This window comes from Cheilinus undulatus, linkage group 15, assembly GCF_018320785.1.
Source record: "Cheilinus undulatus linkage group 15, ASM1832078v1, whole genome shotgun sequence".
Taxonomy (NCBI): domain Eukaryota; kingdom Metazoa; phylum Chordata; class Actinopteri; order Labriformes; family Labridae; genus Cheilinus; species Cheilinus undulatus.
In genome coordinates, this window is record NC_054879.1 from 10,586,355 (window position 1) to 10,607,738 (window position 21,384).

The 21,384-nt window shown below is 38.8% G+C and overlaps 1 protein-coding gene across 3 annotated transcripts in view; it reads left to right on the top strand.

Moving 5' to 3' along the window:
- The window catches only part of col18a1a (collagen type XVIII alpha 1 chain a), a 132,728-nt gene that overhangs the window by 80,750 nt on the left and 30,594 nt on the right, over positions 1 to 21,384 (top strand). For 2 of the 3 annotated variants that reach the window (XM_041807253.1, XM_041807251.1), the window contains 5 exons: positions 1,174 to 1,715; positions 5,093 to 5,176; positions 10,720 to 10,791; positions 17,892 to 17,970; positions 20,855 to 20,917. In XM_041807253.1, the coding sequence (XP_041663187.1) occupies positions 1,174 to 1,715; positions 5,093 to 5,176; positions 10,720 to 10,791; positions 17,892 to 17,970; positions 20,855 to 20,917 (840 nt within the window). The remainder of the gene's footprint in view (positions 1 to 1,173; positions 1,716 to 5,092; positions 5,177 to 10,719; positions 10,792 to 17,891; positions 17,971 to 20,854; positions 20,918 to 21,384) is intronic. The other variant, XM_041807252.1, reaches the window with a different exon arrangement.

A 21,384-nucleotide genomic window follows, 5' to 3' on the forward strand; every position in this document is an offset into this window, starting at 1 on the left:
AAGACTCATCATGCCCTTTATTGCAATCGCAAATCACAATATTGACCAGTATAGTTTGCAGCTGCACGATATTACCAAACTGTGCAGCCTGTCAGGACCTACCACCACCTCCTTAACAACAAATTGTGACCCAAAAATTCTTCAATTTTTCAAACCATAACCTAATTATTTCAGTGAAAAATAAGATAATATGGACTTAAAATGGAACAAAAGATGCAGACAGATCTTTCAGAATAAAAGCACATCATTTACTTTTGCCACATCTCCCACTGAAAAGGACTTTGGGACCCACTTTTTGGGTCCTGACCCACCAGTTGAGAACCAACGCGTCAGATCACCCTCAAGTCTGGAGATGGAAGTTTAATTTTAGCTTAAGGACTCAAATCTTAGGAAGTGTCTTTTTTGTGTTTTGCATCTTGGAGTAAGAGGTGTTACTGGATTTTTCAGATGTATGTGGCTTAACAATAAGTAAATTTGTATGTATTTCACAAGGCATTCGACTCAAGTTTGATTTTTATTACCGTATGCATTTGTATTCTCATTGCAGGCCGTTCCATATCTGCTAAAGTCATCCTTTTCTAATCTCATCTGACCCTCTCTGTTACCTTATTTGGGGATGTCCGTCCTTTCCTTGCTTCAGTCTAGAGGTCATAAAATTGTTTGTGGTCCCTGGAGCAAAGTTGTTTTCAGAGAAGCTCTAAAAAGTTGAGATATGAATTAAGGGATGTTAAGGGAACATAACTACATTTCGTGAGTGTGATATTGATCTTTTCATTGCTTTTGAATGGAGAATGATCATTGACATAGTTTGCTGCTGACTTTTTGACATAGACTCTAAAGCTGACGATCTTAAATCCACCAGGCACACTCACTTAAAGCTGTAAACCTGCGCTTAAATTTTGAGTTGGTTCTTGATCTATACATTGCATTTGTAAAGGAATTTAACCACTGACCTTGTAAGATTTGTGCTTTTTTTCTTTGTACACTAAATACTCCAAAAACCCTTGTACAGGTAAGCAGCTGCTCATCTTGCATCCATCAGTCACATTCCCTTTAAGTGGACTCCTTGCTGCCTCATTGATCCTTCTCTAACATGTCATGCAGCCCTCCCTTCTAACCTTCTTTAGCTGTTATGCAAACATTGGACTCACATCCTCTTCTCTCCCTTTCCAGAGGAGAATGGAGTCTCCCTCCTACAGCTGATTGGAGATCCTCCTCCCAGTGAGATCACCCAGGTCTTCGGCCCCGACAACAGCCCCGGTTATGTCTTTGGTCCTGACGCCAACACGGGCCAGCTGGCCCGCGCCCATCTGCCGAGCCCTTTCTACCGAGACTTCGCCCTCATCTTCCACTTGAAACCAACCTCTGACAGGGGTGGTGTCATCTTCTCCATCACGGACTCCTCACAGCAGATCATGTACTTAGGGGTCAAACTTTCACCTGTGCATGGCGGCAGCCAAAATGTCATCCTGTACTACACAGAGCCCGGTTCGCAGCGGTCCAATGAGGCAGCCAGGTTCTCTGTTGCCTCCATGAGGGATGTCTGGACTCGTTTTGCCATCGCTGTTAGAGACGACAAGGTGATGTTCTACCTCAACTGTGACCCTTATGCTGAGGTGAGGCGCATTGAGAGATCGCCGGACGAGATGGAGCTTGAAGCCGGTGCTGGAGTCTTTGTGGGACAGGCTGGTGGAGCTGATACGGACAAGTTTCTGGTGCGTACACAGTCTTTGTTCAAGCAAAATGGTATTCAAGCCCATAAAACTACATGTAATCATTTTAAAACCACATGACATGCAGAGATTAACCTTGAATATTATAAAACTTTATTATGAAACAAGAAATTTGGTCAGTTCTTGCACAGGACTGACCTCCAGCAGAGTAAAGTTTAGAAAAAGTGGAGTTTTGTGTTTTCATTTTCTAAATCCAGTCATGTGCAACATCTTGGCTGAATAACCCTTCAATGATTTAATTGCTCAAATTGGCTTAGTCTAAACCACAACATAAATGTCTCTATCAGCTCTCCATCTTCCTCAAAGCGGTCTGCAAATAATTGGAAGACCTCACAGTCGGGATGTAATTAACTTCAGTCATTTGACTGCTGTAAATCCCAGCAGTTGACCGCAACAACTGTTGACCTTAGCAGTTAAAGGGTCAGAGCAGTTCACCCAGGGCTACCTGCATGAGAAAACATGCAACTGTGGGTCCACAAATCAGGATGCAAAAAGGTAAAGTTCAAAGCTGTAATAATGAGTAAGCCTAAAGAAATATAAGTATTAGTGAATAAGGGAATTTGGTGGAAAGTATTCAGACCTCCTTTGCTTTTTCAATTTTCATAAGTTTTAGGCTGATAATACAGTCAAAATAATTCATTTTAATTCTCATTAATCTACACTCAGGACCCCATCGTGACAAAGTGAAAACAGAATTTTTACAAATGTGTTAAAAACCTGAAATATTACATTGACATAAGTATTCAGACCCTTTGCAAAAACACTTGGAGTTTGCAAAAATCTCCATGTGAAAGCAAAGAACTTGCATGCATTTTGCATTGAGGAGCAGCTTCTATCATACCACTCTGCCATACACAGTGTGTCCACGAGGTCTCAAAAAGTATTAAAAGTTGATTCATCAATTCAGAGAAAATTAGGGCTTTTTAAAAGCATTACAAGTCTTTAGTGCAAGTCTATAAAGTGTTAATCTTTGTAGATTTTAGAATTATAATTTTCACCACCAGGTTGTAACTTTGTTTTCTTGTTTTTTTGTTTTTAAATTACAATCACATGTAAGATTCTTTTGAAACCATGCCAGATCTAACGATGTTGAGCTGCCAGTGCGTCCTCAAAGCTCTGCTGCATCTCTAGTTGGTGCTGAAGTGCATAATTTGTTAAAAGGTACTTTAAGACCATGGTTAGGCAACTCTAGGTCATTTAAACAAAAACAGACCCTGCATTGTCAGCTACCTTATGGTATCAAACTGACATCTTTTCCCTAACATTCTCAAAATTCTCTATAAGCTCTATAAGAAATTCCACCGGCATTTTCTTTTCTGCATTGTTTCATTTCTATCCTACAATCAGCACAAAACATTTACAAAACCGTACCGCCAGTGAAACAAGTCAGAAACTGAAGATGCAATTGGGTCTTAAACAGCACAAAAGGGTCTTGGCAAAGGTCTTAAAAGTATTAAATTTGATGACAAATTTTCTGCATATACTCTGCATAAAGCTCAAATCACTGGAGGTCTTAAGTGAGTCTTTGTCCTTCTGGAAGTTTGTCCCATCTCTACACAGGATCTCTGGAGCTCAGTCAGAGTGAGCTCTCTTACCAAGGCCCTACTCTCTCAGTTGCTCATTTTTCCTGTATGTCCAGCTCTCAGAAGAGTCCTGGTTGAGCCAGACTTCTTCCATTTGAGAATTAAGGGGGCCACTGTACTTTTTGCAGGCAGTTCTTTAACCTCATGGCTTGGCTTTTGCTCTGATACGCATTGTGAGCTGTGAGGCCTTCTATGGAGAGGTGTGACCTTTTCAAATCATGCCCAGTCAGTCTAATTTTCCACAGATAGACTCCAATCAAGGCGTAGAAACATTTCAGCAGAGATGAAGAGAAATGAGAGGAACCTGAGCTTAATTTCAAGTGTTTTTAAAAGGGTCTGAAGGGGTCTTATATTTAATAAATCTACAAAGATTTCTAAAATTCTGGTTTCACTCTGTCATGATAGGGTACTGAGTGTAGATTAATAACAATTAAGATAAATTTTTTCAACTGTAGCATCAGGCTGCAACATAAGAAAACTGAAAAGTGAAGGGGGTCTGAATACTTTCTGAATGCACTTTAGTTTAACATTTACAAATGATAGATTACTCTGCTGTTTAGTGTTGCCATGTTTGAAAAAAATATTGCAGTCATATGGACAGAAACGACCCCCCCCCGTTCTGTAAGTTAAACTGAAAGAGTTCTAAGAACCATAAAAGCAGGAACACCTTTTAGGGACCCAAGAAAATGGCCCCTGCTAAAAATATATCAATAACAATAACTGCTACACGAAGAAGAAATATTTACACAACCAGACTAAATATTTACAAGTTTTAAGTACTTCCCATCTGACTCAAAGCCCTTGAAATAAAACTTTTAGTGGTTTTCCCAGCTGTAACACTTGTTTTAAACTTTTTATTGCTACTCAAAGACAGCTGCTTATTTAGTTGTAAATCTCAGTACAACACAAAACCATCTATGGTATGTCTTTGTGGTCAGATATTATGTCAGAAAGATGCTTTATATGGAAAATTGAATGTAAAAATGTTTGCTTGGCTGTGTGCTTTTTCATGGCATTGAGCCAGTTAGGTCTTGTGAGTTTATTCCCAAATCAAATAAGGACTTGGCAAGCTTTTTTTTGGCATTTTTATGTTTATATATATATTTTTTACAGTGGATATTCTACTCCTAACAAGGGTTTGCTAAGTGGGTGTCCTTTTTCTTAGTGACATGTCAGCCTTTCTTGTTCAGAATCTAAAATTTATTACAAAGATCTGAAGCAGTTTGTCAGAAAAAAACCATAACATGTCAACTAAACATTGTACATGTTATAAAAAAGGCTGTACCACCATTAAAAGCCTTTGTAGAGTTTGGGTTTGAATGTCAAAGAGCGTTTCCTTTTTATCTTCAAAGCTCTCTTAAAAAGTCCATTTGACTTTTTTCTCAGGACATAAATGTGTCCTGAAGAGTCGACTTCAAATAACTCCTCGGCAGAGAAACCGCCTCCTCATGCACAGCTAATGGCCCTTTGATAGACAGGCAGATAGCATTCATGCTATCAGTGCGAGCATCCCGTGTGGGAAACATGTATCTGATCATATGTGTGGGACAAAGATGGTGGTACTTCACAGGCTCAGGCTAAAACTGGAGACATCAATAGCCTCTCTCATTTTGAGGAAAGAGGGAATTCCCCAAAAGTATGGCTGGCCGAAAGTTCAGAGATAAGCAAACATATTTGGATGTTGAAAGTACGACATCATATGTGTGAGAACAAGTGCTGCTCTGATTTTATTTTGTGGTTCAAACATCAAAAGTGTGTGTGGTCTTTTTGGAACAGGGGGTGATCGGAGAGCTGAGGGTGGTGGGAGACCCCCGAGCTGCTGAGAGACAATGTGAGGAGGATGAAGATGACTCTGATATGGTGAGTGACACTCGTAACAAATCACATTTTGATGACTGACTGGAAACTCTAGAGCATTACAAACACTGTTTCTTAGTAGATAAGTAAGGGATAATGTATTTTATTTCATTTTATCTAAGCCTGATTTCACCAGGAGTATTTCCTCTGAGATTTAAAATCTCTTATACAAGGGAGTCCATTAAACAGACTATAATAGGTAAATACTACTTCAGTCAACAAACCAGCAGCATCCTGCAGTGAAACATATGCATACACCTGTCACATTATCCTGAATTCTCCTTTAAAAATCTCTCAAACTAAAACAACACTTTAGTTTTCAGTGGTTGGACTTTCCCCAAGAACAAGAGATCTTTGAAGGAACTACTTATGATTTACAAGTGACCTACATCTCTCACACAAAAGAAAAGTTCAATGGCTCCTACATTTGGAGCTCCGTCCATAGCAGCATTTAACCCCTGTAGTTTTCTTAAATGAGCTTGCCTAGCAGTTGTAACTTAATGTACAAAGGCTGTTGTCCTCAAGGGTGTTGATTCATGCTCACATACAGCCTTCTCTCAGGGAGAGAATGTATATATTTGTACAGAAGTATATCTGTGCAGATTTTTTTGGCATGTTTGTGCGAAAAATTGAGGTGAGATATGAAGTAAGATATTTAATGGCTAGTCTAAAGGCACCCTTGGGCAGGAAGGAGGATTGACGCAACCCTGCATGCTCTGGATGTCCTTGCATATAACCAGGGGAATAGGAAAATGATCAGTTGAAAAACAACAAAATCCACACTTTAAAGGGAAGTAAGGGGTTGATATAATGAGTAAGCATGGCCTAGAGCAGTGGTTTTCAAACTTTTTTTGCCCAACGCACACCTAAGGTTAAGCCAGTATCTCAAGGCACACCATGTTCATACTTATACAAAATAGACTCTTTCAGTAATGACATTCAAAACTGCCCATAAGGGGGGATAATGGGGAGAATTTTATGGGCCCCGGCCAACTGAGGGATCATGGAGGTCAGAAAAACCTTCATCCATTGTTAGATTAAACTGTGATAACTAATATATTTAACCCAAATAATAAACATTCTAATAAAAGCAACAAAATCAGTTTTATATTTATGCTTTGGTACAATATAGCCTTCTTAAAAATGCTTTCCCATTAAAACAGAATGACCTTTTTATTGGCAATGTTAACAATGTAGATAGAGACACTTAACTAAATGATTAGGAAAGTAATGTCAACTTCATTAGCTAGGTCATAATGTGCAGAACCATCAGGATGCTGGAAAGTTAAGTAGAAGATACTGAGACAACTTTAGTTGAGGAGAACTGAATAACTGTGAAAAGAGACAACAAATATGTTGATGTGGAAAAGTGGGAATAAGGTGGCAAAATAGCAGATGTGGGCAAAAACTGGCAAAGAGGTGGCAAAAATGGGTTAAAAGTGGCAAAAAGGGCCTTGCCATACTATTTGAGAACCACTGGCCTAGAGTACCATCTGGGTGGATAGTAGGGTTGCCATGAGTCCCTGCCAAGTACCCAAAACTGCCGGTGGTCTGCAGGCGTATTACTAGGGGTGAAAAGGTGCTTGACAGTGCTTTACTCTGCAGAGGTACAGATAAGGACAAGATAATTAGCCCAAGATGAAAATGTCATTTTTACAGTATTTCCCAAGTGCTGTTAATTTGGAACTTTTAATGCAGCTTTTCCGACCATCCTAGTTTTATAGTTTTATTTTGTGAGCTTATATTATTTTACTTGGCTCACAGAAACAAAATTATTTCACAAAAACTTCCAGGATCAAAATTATCGATCCCTCTTATGCTAATAATCAGTTGGGTCTCCTTTTTGCTGGATAAAAGCCTGCAGTCATTTGTTGTAGTTTTCAACAAGTCTCAGACACATCTCCTGAGGAATCCCACCCCATTCTTCTTTGGCCAATCTCGCAAGCTCCTCCAGATTTGATGGTCTTTTTGCATGGACTTTGGTCTTCAGTTCACCACCCAGGTTTTTAGTGAGATTTAAAGCCAGGGCTTTGTGCAGGCCAGTCCTTAACGCTCACTTTGGTCTCTCTGAGGTAGTTCTTCACCAGGAGCCATGTATGTTTTGCGTCATTGTCGTATTGAAAGACGAGGTGAAAACTCAGACCTAGTTTTGCTGTGACTGCTTGAGGTTTTCTTTCAAGATTTTCACATGTTCTGTCTTCATGATTCCTTCCACCTTTATGAGATTCCCAGTGGGGAAGCATCCACACAGCATAATACTCCCCCCACTGTGTTTCACTGTGGGGACAGGGATCTTTGGGTTTTACTCCTCTCCCTTCTTCTCCAAACATCTCTAAAGCCAAAGAGCTCTACTTTGGTCTCATCTGACCAAAGGACACTCTTCCAGTATGTATAATCTTTCTCTGAGTTATCTTTAGCATAATTTAGTCTGGCTTCAAGGTGTCTCTCCTGCATAGGTGGACTTTTTCATGGTCTGCAACCTCACAGTCCATTCCTGTAAAGGGCTCTAGTGATGGTCTTCTTTGAGACTACAATTCATTTACTAGTGTTTCAGCAGTTCTGGACTCTGCCAGGCTTTTTCTGGACTGTGAGGCTCTCGTTGAATTTCTTGATAATCCTCACTCCAGTTCTTGACACTTGGAAACGCTGTGATAACTTTGTATATCCCTCTCCTGCTTTGTGAGCATCAACAATTATTTTTCTCCGTCTAAACTGATTTATTTTGTTTTTGCCATGATGCTTTCTCCAGTGACAGCTTAAACCTTTACTGAAGTTTTTATAGTGTGTGCAAATTGGAAGATAACCCTCAGTTTTACCTTGATTTTACAAGCTTCGAGCTTTACAAAGGTAAAGCACCACTGCACAACAGTGATTTATGCTGTAGCTCAACAAAAAGTTAAGTTCTAAAGGAGGCTAATAATTTTGACCCTGGTAGTTTTTATTTTTTGTGAAATAATTTTGTCCTGATCTTTTGTCTGAATATTAGGGGCTCTGCTCCCTTTATCTGTTATCCCTAGAATTACTGTAGGTAAATGTCAATCTATTTCTATGGGGAATGAAACTGTATTAAAGGTCTATGTGGACTAAAGTTATTATTAAATGAAAATACTTTACCTTGTCTTTAAAACATGAAGGAACTGAAGGTTTAACTGATCTGTGCATTGGAATGATTGTTAATTTCAGATTTAACCACCAACCACACAAGCCATAATGATTTCTTTTTTCGTGTTACATCTCTAACAGATAAGTGTGACACAACCTTTTCACCACCGACCGTGACCACCCACACATAAACACAGGTGCCTCACTGCAGCCCACCAGCAGCTCTAACTGTTATTTAGTAAAACATTGCCATTGCAGCTGTTCTCCTTGCCGAGACCACCAAAAACCTGATTTCTACTGATAGTAAGGTTCAAGATTTTACCACGTGCTGACATCAAATCTTTAGATGTTGCTTGGATTAGATGGGAAAACGCATTCCAGGTGGAAATGACAGGTCTCCGATGTCAGGATGCCTCTTTTATCTTAAATGATAACCTCACACACAGCTGCTGTGTTTCCCGTCAACAGGACACATTAAAGTATTACACTACCAAGAAACTTAGAGTCTTTAGGCAGTAACAAACCTAATTTCACATATTTTAATTCAATAAACACATATCAAAGCTGATGACTATAGTGAAGGAACATGAGAAGCATGTGATGACGGTTTACAGAGATGTGTAAAAATGTTCGCTTTTAATGAGAGCAGCTCAATTTGATTACAATTTCAGTTTTAAGAGGAAAGTAGGCACGAACATGAAACTGAAAAATAAAATAAAGCATGACATTTTCTATATTCTTTGTAGTTGGCATGAGTTTAGCCAATTACTAAAAAAGGCTTTGAACTGAAACACATGACTCAAGACTAGCACAAAAACATTAACATTTGATCTTACCTGACAAGCCAGTTATACTGTTTCACATGGCAAGGACTATTTTACATCTGTCTGGGGTGGCAACATCCCATAGGTGGCGTTTGGGAAGGGCGGAGCCTTTCTCAGAGGGTAATTGGACTTAAGCTCTGTCTGTAACAATCATTACAGACCAATCAGAGCAACAGAACATATGATGTATTAGGAATATACTACACCACTCTTTCTCTTAAAGTGATGCTGATTGGCCGTGACATTTTTAGGTGGGAAAAAAGCATTTAGCTTCAAGTTTTGCAAGATGCATCTGCCCAATGACAGGGATCAAATATAGCCAATCCATCTGCTTTGCCAGGTTATGCATTGCAAACAGTGGCATTTAATTATGAACAGGCCATGGATGGTCCTTTCTTGTCTTTTTGGGGGCAGTTAAGTAGAAAATTCAGTTCAACATAAAAATAAGGACCTCCACAAAGTGCATGTGCACGGTCCTGTCCATTCTTTTTCCATTGTGTTTGAATTACAAACTGAAACATACAAATTACTTTGTCAGATGAAAATACTTTCTGGCCTCCTTACCCCTCACTGTACAAATCAGCATGTAAATATATGTAAACATACAACAAACACGCTGCCAGTTTTTATTATTTGACAGAATATAGGACCTCAAAATTTTGTAGAAATAACAACAATCTCTGCCTTTAAGCATAGTTTTAAAAATCTGACACCCTGAAGACAAAAAATGCCTGAAAATAAAAACTTAGTGGTCATTTGGGAAAATGTTTATTCCCAGTCCTGCCATATTTTCACTGTTAGCTTGCTTTGTGCTACAGAGTTTTTCTGGTCTTGGGTGCAGCTGTGAGACTGCAGCTTGCAGTATTTTTCAGTGTCCAGTTTTGAGCCGTATTTTGTCTTGATTGAGGTGACAGAAGAAAATATTAACTTTTTAATTATTAAAAAAATCTTTGCTTCTTTGGCAGAAAATTAACACATTTACCAGTGTGAACACAGAGCTGGGAACAATAAATCCATTGTAAACCCATTCATTCTCCATCTAGCAGAGATTTGTCATTGACATATTAGGATATATTTGATATTTGCTAGGGATAGAGACGATATAGTCAGCTCATGAGACAAAACAAGACACTTTTATGGACTCACAAGAACTAGAAAAGACAAGGCAAGAGGGGGCTGGGACTCAAGCAGATCGCAGATTGTCTCTAATAGCCTCCACACAAACAAATATAAAAGTCATGGGTCTTTCTCTGTGGTAATTTCCAGTTCAACACCAGACTCCATCATGATGACTTCTGCTCTGCAACTATGTACATGTTTGACAAAACGGTTATCACGTTGATGTGAAATATTATGATATTTAAAGTTCACACCCTTAATATCAGCTAAATGAATGTGTAAATGTTGCATATTAAACCTTTTAAAACTTAGCCAACCAACACATGCAATCATTTAGGTAGGGTTGTTTATCCTTTGGGTTTTCTCAGATACCGGCGCTAAATCAATAGTTTTAAAGAGCTATCAGTGCATTAAGGTGTTTTACTGTCAGGATACTTAGGAATTTAAGAACAGCACCTTGTTAACATAAATGTCATATAATATGTATGATTGATTTTCCAGGCTTCGGGTGAAGGAAGCGCCCTGCCAGAAAGCGGATCCTCCAAACCAGCTGTGGACAAACCTAGATGGACGGTAGGAGAAGACTATTTGTTTAATCTTATGCTTTATTTTTTTGGATTTTAACAGAAATGTTTGTGTTTTTGCTTGCCTTGTTCTTCTGGTACGTCTTGCTGAAACAGTTTTGGTTTGTCAAACATTTTCACACTGGAAAATGCTTAAAAATAACAAAAAAGTTCAAGAGAATGCTTAATAGAATAAGAAAAAGATTAATTTCAGTGCGCATATTTGTCTATAGTGGATTTAAAGAGCCAGGCGTCTGTGTAACTGGTTGAAAAAGATTATAATTCTGCTTTAGCAAAGGGAGTTTTCCCAGTTTTAGAAGCACCACCACCATGTCTCAGGTTACTCAAAGTGAGCGAACATTCATCCCTTAAGAGAGATTAAAAACTGCTGAGTTGATGTCTGGAAATGGAGACGCTTCTGTCTTATACATTTAGAAACAAAGGCGTTTTACATAAAGAGTTTGACCTTGTCGGAGTGGAGAGGAGGTGACCTTCTTGGGTTAAAACCAGGCAAACTGGGGAGTTGAGATCCTCAGACATGTTTATTGGAATTTTATGTGCCTGCTGTTTGAATAGAAAACAAGGTGAGTAAGAAGAATTGTGAGCCTCAAATGTTTTTTTGTAGTTTTGGGATATTCCCTCATAAACATCACATGATAAAAACCAGACGGAGATTTACCTGCTTTTAGATGAAGTGTGGCTGGATAGATGTACCTGCAACCCTGAAAGTGCTTACATTAGCACTGTGACCCACTCTGTGCTTGTATTCCAGCCATCTTTTTACTGTCATCCCTGCAGCATTTATAAGTCTTGCATGTCTTTGTCTCATCTTGGTGTCTTCCTTGATCTTCCTTCACACTCTCACTTTCCCCCCACCCTTTGTCTCTCTGTCTTCCCCTCGCTGCTTTCTGTCTCTCTCACTCTCACACACAATCAGATTCCACAGACACCCACTCACATCCTCCCACCCTCAAAGATAGCACGCTGAACTGTAGCACATCCTCCACCCTGCACGATGCTGCTGTGCATGCATGTGTGCACTCCCACTCACAATTATAGTGCAGAGTTAGAAAAACCAGATGTCAATTTGGACCTGATCTGATCCAAGTCGAGGCCCCCCGCCTCCAGGCTTTGTTATTCTGACTGGTTTCTCCATCAGGAAGAGAAAGAGGTGGAAAGAGTTAGCGAAGGAGACATAGAGGGCGTCTCTCCATTCAGTCGGAAGTCTCTCAATCATTACTGCCTCTGCTCTGCCTTGATACCCTGAAACCTTTACGAGGGGGCTTTTCCATCTGTTCAGTAGGCATTTATTAGCATCATGTAATATGCAATGTAAAACACAACAGCTGGCATCTAATGCCTACCTGCAGACATCTTTCCATCTGATGTCTGCTCTCAGAGAGCAGAGCTTACACTCTGTACTATTGTCCAACCAGTGCAATTAAGACAAGTCTGGGCAGAGACACGCTAGACAGGGGGAGCTGTAGAAGTGAAACTTTCCATTTTGTCATCCTGGAATTCATGGTGATAGATGGTAGAGCCAGTCAGTCATCCTTAACAGTGTCACTGCAGGAAATGAAGAGTCCTCTTTAACAGGAAGCCTAAAGAGGAAGAGTTTCAGGAGCACCACTCTAGCTGAGGTGACGCAGTGATTGTTTAACATAGATTACAGCTGTTATAAGCCTTGAGGTGTTTTATATACATTGTATATTAGAAAATTAAGATATTGTATTTCTGCCAATATTTCCAAACCCATTTAAGTCCATAGCAATATGCACAACTTTTATTTTAAAGATTGCCAAGTCTCCCTAGTAGAAGAAGGGACCTGCAATTGAAATTAATACTCCCATTTAAAGGGCAGGATTACAAGGTAGTTCCCTGAATAAATCATGATAAAGTGTCAACAAAAAAGACTTTTTTTTTGAGATGGAAAAATTCAAATTAGCTGAAGTAGAGACCGAAATATTCAGTCCTTAGAACAGAATTTAAAGTTTTATTTTTTATCAGTTCAGGCCTAACATCCCAGTCTATATTTTCAGTCTAAACTTTAACACAGTGACCTGCCACATATAGCCCCTGCAGTTGAGCTTAATAGCAACAACTTTGCTGTCACAAGGTTTGACTGATAACAACGATAGCATCTCATAGGAACAGCATGGTTTAGTGCCATTTTGGTCTAAAAATTGGGATAAAGTTTAGTGGGCTGTTTCAGATCATTTAGCAGCTGACTGTCACCACCAGTGTGTGGTGACAGTCAGCACAGGAATTCATACGTTAACCTGAAGAGGTTAAAGAGGACTGAAGCTAGACAATGCTAACATTGTTGGGCATGTTCTGTAAACCAACTTCATATCATCAGCCCCCTGAAACCAATGTTGTACGTGACAAGAAGAGACATGGGTTATTTAAAGTTTAATAACTTTTGAACCATAATTGTAGCCTCTTACTTTTTTCCCCTCTTTAAGCCTGCCGTTGTGCCATTCCAGTGATGCTATCCATGCCTTTGTAGCTCGGGCGACTTTCCAGGGTATTTAGAGATTAAATCCAAACCAGTAACTTGGATATTGAACACTGTTTTATCAATTTTTAATCAATTTTTCATTTCTGCTGCTAGCTCAGCATGCTATCCACCATATTGTTTCCCCAGTATGCTTTGTGACGGGCTGAGACAACCAATGTCAGGCTGGTCTGTTTCGCATTGTGCTTTGCCAAACTGCATGTCTTTGCACTTAGATCCTGTTTGAGACAGCCTGAATAGCTCATAATTGGGAGATATAGGCCTACTAATTAATGGAATTACTTATAATGCAAATTTATATTATATGTAAATATTTAATGCATTTTTTATTTTTTACATTGCTTTTGCAGTTACTGATCTGTTCATGCCAATAAAGATATTGAAAATCGAGAGAAAGAGAGACAGAGAGCCTGTGAGGTGACCCTCTGTGTCACTGTAGACAGGAACTGTGTTGAATAATGGCTCAAGAACAGACAATATAAAAAAGTACTATGACTTTTTTGTAAATATGTGAATATTTTGAAGGTTTTTTTTGTCCCCAAAACGATTGTTTTTATCACTTTTTGGTCCCCAAAGGGATGAAAGAACAAGTTTGTGCAAAAAAGTCATTATTTTCACAGTTTATCACAGATAAAATCTTGTGAGTTTAATTCCCTTTTAGTTTAGTTTAGTTTGATTTATCTTGGTTTTTTTTTACTTTATAGTTCCATCTTTTTTTTTTTAAAGATGTTTGGAGCAAGTAACCATACAAATTCATCAACAAAATTTGTATGAATTGAAACAGAAAGTTATTTACATTCTAATCTTCATAAATTCATGCTATGAGTTATCTTGATACCATTTTTGGTGGTTTTAATACAATCCTGGAGGACTTTTGCTATAACCCCACTAGGTTTTGTTTTCAAAAATTGGCAATATATCAGATGAGATGGCAAAATCGAAGTCACAATATTTGTTTGTTTGCAGTCATGACTTCTAACAGACATTTTGCTTTAGTTAACAGAGGTTATGTGCAGTACTAATGGCCCCTTGCCATTTGTTTTTTTCAGTTCAAAATACATTGAAGCATGTTTTTCATTTCCTGTGCTTTTAAGTTTTTATCAAACAAGCAGTGTTTGAGGTAAAAACAGTCTTTACTTCAAAAGCCTGATTCTTTTTTAATTGAGAGCCAAGAAATGAGATTCAAACCAAAGTTACTGCAAAAACCAGACTGTTTTTCATCAAAAGAAGAACACAAACATTTGTGATAAATCTTAAGCCGTCACGGAAAAAAACTTCAGAGGTGGGATAAGCTCATAGCCGAAGGAGCTGCATACCTGCTCTACGATTCAGGGGGTTGTGTGGTTCAAATCCATCAACATGTGTGCTCTAAAGAGCAGCGCCTCCCACCCGTCAGCAGCAGCTATGATGGATTGTTTAAGGAGTGAAAGCCGGGTATTTCTAATCACATTCATATATATTATCAACTCTAGACGGTCAATAGTGCTCGACCAAATTCTTGGCATAGTCAGAGCTGTGAAACACAGCAGGGAGAGAATCTCCCAGAGAGGAAGAGTGGTTAATTATCAACGCTGGCTTCACCCGGCCCTTCAGCTGCCCCCTCTCCTACATTCTTTATCCCGGCCCTGTCCTGGATTCCTCAGGTGACAATATGAGGTGTGTCACCGGTGAAGAATGAGCTACAGCCACTGGGGGTGTATTTGCATTATTCCCTCCCCACTGTCTCGTTTTCACCCGCTGGCAGTTTGGAAGCAGGAGTGATCTCCCCCAACTCCCCCAGCCATCAATTACTCCTGCTGCTTCTCCCAGCCCTGCTGTGAACCCAGACTGGAGGATGATCCATCTTTTCTTTGTCTACAAACCCAGTTTTAGGAGTACATAAAGTATGTCTTAGACTTTACAATTTCTGAAATGTATTACTATATAGTGCCAAAAATTGTAATTTAAAAAAATGCTTTGTATAAATGGAAGAAAACAGAAAAGTCGAGACCGCAGTACATCCTTTATAAAGCTTCACCATTCATCTTTAGCTTTGTCTTTATGCTGCATGAATTCTCCAACTGTCTCCTAATATTTTCTGTCTTGCGCTGGCTGTTCTCTGAATTTATGGTCCCAAAGACTCTTTAAGCAAAAGAAGTATTACTTGCATGAAAAATATATATGCCCAATGTTACCTTAGTCATTTTTGTGCAGTTGTGGTTTATATTTTTGAACCAAAAATCAATTTTTATCAGCATGTGGGTTGGGAAGAAGAAAGGTAGCCAACACATGTTAGTGCTTGTACGTGTGTGTTTATATTTCCCCGCAAAACGAAAAAAGGCTTTGAACATCATCTACTGTACTAAGCCAAACAAATGAACCACAAACTCCTAGTCTCTTCAGTCCAGTTGTCTGCTCAAGCTCTGTCAGGTTGCACAGGGATCAGGCATGAACAGCCCTTTTCAAGTCCAGTCACAAATTCTCTACTGGATTGAGGTCTGGGCTTTGACTCAGCCACTCCAGATGATTCACCTCGTTCTCTTTGAACTATTTCTGTGTAGCTTTATGGACGTTCTATGCTGCTGGACTTTTTTAAAGATTTATTTTGGACTTTATGTGGCTTTACTGATAGAGGAAGGCAATGGTTATAACTGGATACAGGGATGAGAGAGCAGGGAGGGGACATGTGGGAAAGGGTCACAGACCAGATTCAAACCTGGGTCGCCCACATACATGGGGCATGCCTGCAACCACTAGGCCATCTGCGCCCCATTCGAGTCATTATCTTGCTGGAAAATAAATCTTCTTCCAACCCGTACTTCTCTTACAGACTGAATTAGATTGTCTTCGAGGATTTTCCTGTATTTTGCCACATTCATTTTACCCTGTACCTTTACAAGCCTTCCTGGGCGGGCTGCTGAGAAGCATACCCTCAGCATGATGTTACCACCACCGTGCTTCACAGTGGGAATGGTGTGTTCATGGTGATGTGCAGTGTTTGGTGTCTGCCAAAGAGAGAGTCTTGTTTGATGGCCAAAAGCACCATTTTGGTTTCATCAGACCAAGGAACTTTCCTCCACTCGACCATGGAGTCTCCCACATGCCTTTTGGCAAACTCCAGTCAAGATTTAATCTGAGTTTTCTTCACCAGGGCTTTCTCTTTGCCGCAGTGTCTCTCCCATCTCAGCTGCTGAAGCTTGTAACTCATTCAGAGTAGTCATAGGTGTCTTAGTGGCCTCTCTCACTAATCTCCTTCTTGCAATGTCATTCAGTTTGTGAGGACGGTCTGATCTAGGCAGATGTACACATGTGCCTTAATTCTTCCATTTCTTGATGATGGATTTAACAGAACTCTGGGGGATTATCAGGACCTTGGATATTTTTTTTTTATCCATCTCCTGACTTATACTTTTTGATAACCTTTTTTCTGAGTTGTTTGGGGTGTTCTTTTGGCTTCATGGTGTAATGGTAGCCAGGAATACTGATTAACCAGTGACTGGACCCTCTAGACACAGGTGTCTTTATACTACAATCACTGAGACAGATTCACTGCACTCAGGGATCCCCATTTCACTAAATGTGAGACTTCTAGCACCAGTTGGCCGAAACTCTGTTGAATTAGGTCAGTCACTTTGCTGTCACTTATTTTGTCTTACATATTTTTGTTTAATTGACAGTTGTCTAGGTTTTTTTTTTGTTGTCTAAAAACCCAAACTACATTGATCATGATTGATTTATAAAATCAATAAAGGGTAAAACATCCAAGGTGGTGAACACTTTTTATAGCCACTATGTAGGAATAGGAATAAGGGAACATTTTGCACTTCTTCAGTCTTCATTTTCCACCCATAGAGTTTTCCACTTGCCATAAAATCAAAATGCTTCCAGATCTATTGCAGGTGCCTCCTGCTGTTGTTTATGGTAACTGAAAAAAATGCAAATCTGCCTCTTGCAGCATCTCTATTTTACCTGAAGGATATATCCACTTCTAATACAGTTTATGTGATTCACATTAACACAAACCACACAAAATTATCCTCCATAAGAAGGGGTTTTGTAGCCTAAAATAAAAAATACTCATTGTGAACTGGGTGAGCCAGTATTTGTATTTTAGATTTGCAACTACGTGCTACATTAATTGACTCCATGCTGTGTTTCCTGACAACACATTTAGTGCAGTTTTGCAATGAGATGTCTGACAGGGATCAACATATAAAGTGCAATTACTGAAAAGGTTTTAGTATGCACGGAGACTGAGGAGTTTTGTTTCATCTTTGCACATGTTGATTTAATGTTGTTTTTAAAAAGGCCCTGTGAAGAGCTGGAAAAACATCTTGTTGGTTCAGAAGAAAGCTTTAGCTGCTCAAACTATAAACCTTTCAAGAATTTAAGTGGTCACACAGAGCAGAAACATGAGTCATTTTCTATGGGATTGTTTGGGATAAATGTGAAGAGGCCAGTTTTCTCCCATGCAGTGAGGGTGATCCTTCTTTTTTTAAAAAGTTATCCAGTGAAAAAGATCCTTAAATCTAGAGCTGGCTTTGCATGTCTTTTATCTGCCGATTTTCTTTTAAATTTCTGCTTTTCTCTGTTTTATGATTGTGTCTCTGCAGACAACTCCTCCATCCTCCAGACCCATCCAGCAGCCACCAGTGACCGGGAAACAGGACGCATCAATCTCAAGAGAATCTGGTGAGTTTATCTACTTATTTATTCCTCAATAGAGAAGAATCCATTTGTTTTTGATTCATAAATCAGAGATTTTTAAGCAAGCCCTCATCAGAAGTGTTTTCACAGATGCCTTTGGACCGGCCCCTCGCTGTTTTCTAAATGTAACAGCTGTAGACAGATGTGTGATCTTTATAACAGGGATGGAAAAAATATGTAGCTTCACCTGCTGAAACGTGACTTATCTCACTTGTTGGGTATGGAGGGTAACGTCAGTGACAGCCCAGGGTGTTTCAGAGTTCATATTCCTGGAAGATTCAGCTCATCAGAGCTTGTTATAAAGACTTTCACTGACTCATGTCTCCATCTAGTGGTCAAAAGGATTATATAATGCCATTCAGGGACAGTACATCTCTGATTTGGATGATCAGCAGAGGTGTATACAATTTTTTTTGTGGTGCAAAGATGCTTAAATGTTTTGAAATGTTTAAAGCCTGCATTAGAATAAAATTTATAAATGATTTTTTTTTGTTCCAATTTGGGCAGCAATTACAAAGAAAGAGGTCATTTTTGAAAGGCAGCTTACATATATCTCTACTCTCGATGTTTTGTTGTGCATGACTGGTTTAACATATCACTAGAAGAATGTCTCACCAGCACCCCAGCAACCCTCTAATGTCTAATTTTGCTGCAGCTCTACACTTCCTCTTCTCAATAGCTCTTTATATCTAAGTGTAGCGTCAAACTATTTTTAGAAAAAATTCTCTAAAAGACCCTCGACTCCATCTAGTGGTGGCTGTGTGAATAACACCTTAAGCAGTTGGCTATCAGACAAAATTTGATCTACAGAGGAAGGAACAAACTTCGGGTAGTAACCTGATGGTTGCATTATTTGTAACATATTTTTCTTTTTTACAATCATATATATTAAACTCTTCCTCCTGTCTAGATCTTTGCTTGTGTTGTACTTACTCTCAGATGTATGTCACTTTGGACAAAAGCACCTGCTGTACTCAAAATTTTAAATAAAGCTGAATGTAATACAGTAAGAGCTGGATCAAATGTTCAAATCAAAGTTGTACTCTGGGCTTTTGATTGCACATTCACTGGATTTAGTCATCAAAGGATGCCAACATGAATTCCTGGCAAGCAGATCATTTTGACTCAGTCGGCTCTTAACTGATGTTATCTCAAAACACTTTACAGAGAGGACAGGTGTAGAACATCCTCTTTGTAATATTATTTACAAAGATGTTACATTGATCCACCATGAGCACAGCACTAAGCAGTGTTTGGCAAAGACAGACTGTGTCTCACCGGGCAGGAACCTCAAGCAGAGCCAGATTCATGTTGAACAGCCATCTGCTAAGACTGAGTGAAGTGAGAATGTGTTAAAATAATAATTAAAAAAAGTTCACAAAGTGTGTACCACCCATGGGGCAATGACATCATACTCAGCATTTGGCCGTTAGAATTGACATACTATTGACTTTATTATTATTATTATGATATATTACCATGTTATTACTGTTTAGACTATATAACCAATTTCACAGTTTGAGATTTATCTCCATAAAACTAAAAAGCTACATAGAATTAGAATTAATTTAACATTCTTCTGAAAGTTATTTCCGAATTCCTATGGGTAATATTTCAAAAGATTTATATAGTTATTTGCCTCACAGTGTGTGACAGTGTTCATTTTGGAATTTATTTTTAATTTTAGTCTTACTTTTAGTCTTTAGATGAAAAAAGACTGGACATGGAAAAAAAGGCCGTTAGCAATATGTCAATATTTCCAAACTCATTTAAGCCGATATGGATATTGGCTGCATGATATCCTGTAAATAAATGCCCCTTTTATTTTAAAATAACACAGTCTTTCCTTTTTGTCTTTTTATAAACAGACACAAAACAAGAATTAAAAAAAAAGTTTACCACAAATGATAAATGAATTATTTTTCATGTGTTGAAATACAGTATTGAGAAACAATGCATTTCTTTCTTCTTTCTTCTTTCTTTAACAGAGGGTAAAACCAAGCTTCATCTTACTTATTTAGTGCTACAAACAGCACTGTATCGACAGTGAGCTCTAGTATACCAAATAAAAAGTGTCACTTTTTAAGAAAAAAAAAGAATGTTATAAATGATAAAATTAATATGAAGATATTAGAAAAATTAACTGAGATTTTCAGCTGAGGCAATTCGCTTTCAACTCTACAGACTCTACGTTAAATTCTGCTGATATCAGATGGAAATACTGTCCGAAATGTACACTTCTGCATACAGATCATCAGCCTTTTACGCTGTTATCTGCTGATACCAACAATGTGCATCCTAAAATAAAAAGAAAAATATCTTTAAATGATTTTGCTGTCAGTCAGTTAAAATTATGATAGAAATTAATTACAGGTCTTGTGATTGATTAATCTTGATTAATCGTTTCATTGCTATGAGAAGGATTACAGAAAGACCTGCATTTCTCTGTTTCTCTATAGTAATTCTAAGATTCACACTTAAAATTTACTCATTTTTTCATCTTATAAAGAGATAGTTCACCAAATACTTCAGTCTTGTATCACTTTCTAGTTTATCCTAGATGGTGTTGATAGCACTGTCTGATGGATAAGACAATTGAAAATAAATAGATCATAGACTAGAACATTTTCAACAAGTCTGTTCATTAAAGCTGCTGTGGACAGGTGGACAGTCATGGTGGTTGTTATTTTTTTTTTCTGAGTAAATGATCAAAGTTAATGCATTATTTTTGCAGAATTACTAAAAAGAAAAGTCATGAATTAATGGAAAAACTTACAAGGTCACTCATAACACATTCTGAAGCATCAAACTGTCTTGACACACTGACTGTGGAGACCTTATTTAAACTGTTTTTTTGCGTTGTGTTCAGTGAGCGACTCCCGGCAGGTTTCAGTTTCTGTGGAGTCCAGGCCCGGACTTCCTGGGTCACCAGGTGGGTCAAGGGGCGGTTTGAAGAAATCACAGAACAAGCATCTACATGTCCTGTTTTATGTAATCTCTGGTCTGGTGTTTTGCATCCCCCATGTGTTCTCCTCCTGCAGGACCTCACATGGATTTCAAAAGCACACAAGCTCAAGAAAGCATGAAACTGTCAGCTTTATGCTTTTGAATTCACGCAGGGTGTTAGACATGTTTGTATATAAGCCAGGGGGATGAAAATATTGGGGCTGCTCCGGCTCTAATCCCCCTGAAGAAATATGCACAAAGAGGGAAAATGGAGGCACACAATTGAGAGAGGAAAACAGCAAGAGAGAGAGAGAAAATGAGAGAAGGAGCAAAGGAGGATGGTGCTTTTTTTGTTGCTGAAAATGACAAGGATTGGACAAGCAGGGATGGTGCTGCATATTAGCTTTGGACACTAATGCTGTGATGTGGGGCGTTAGTTCTGGCGGTAAATAT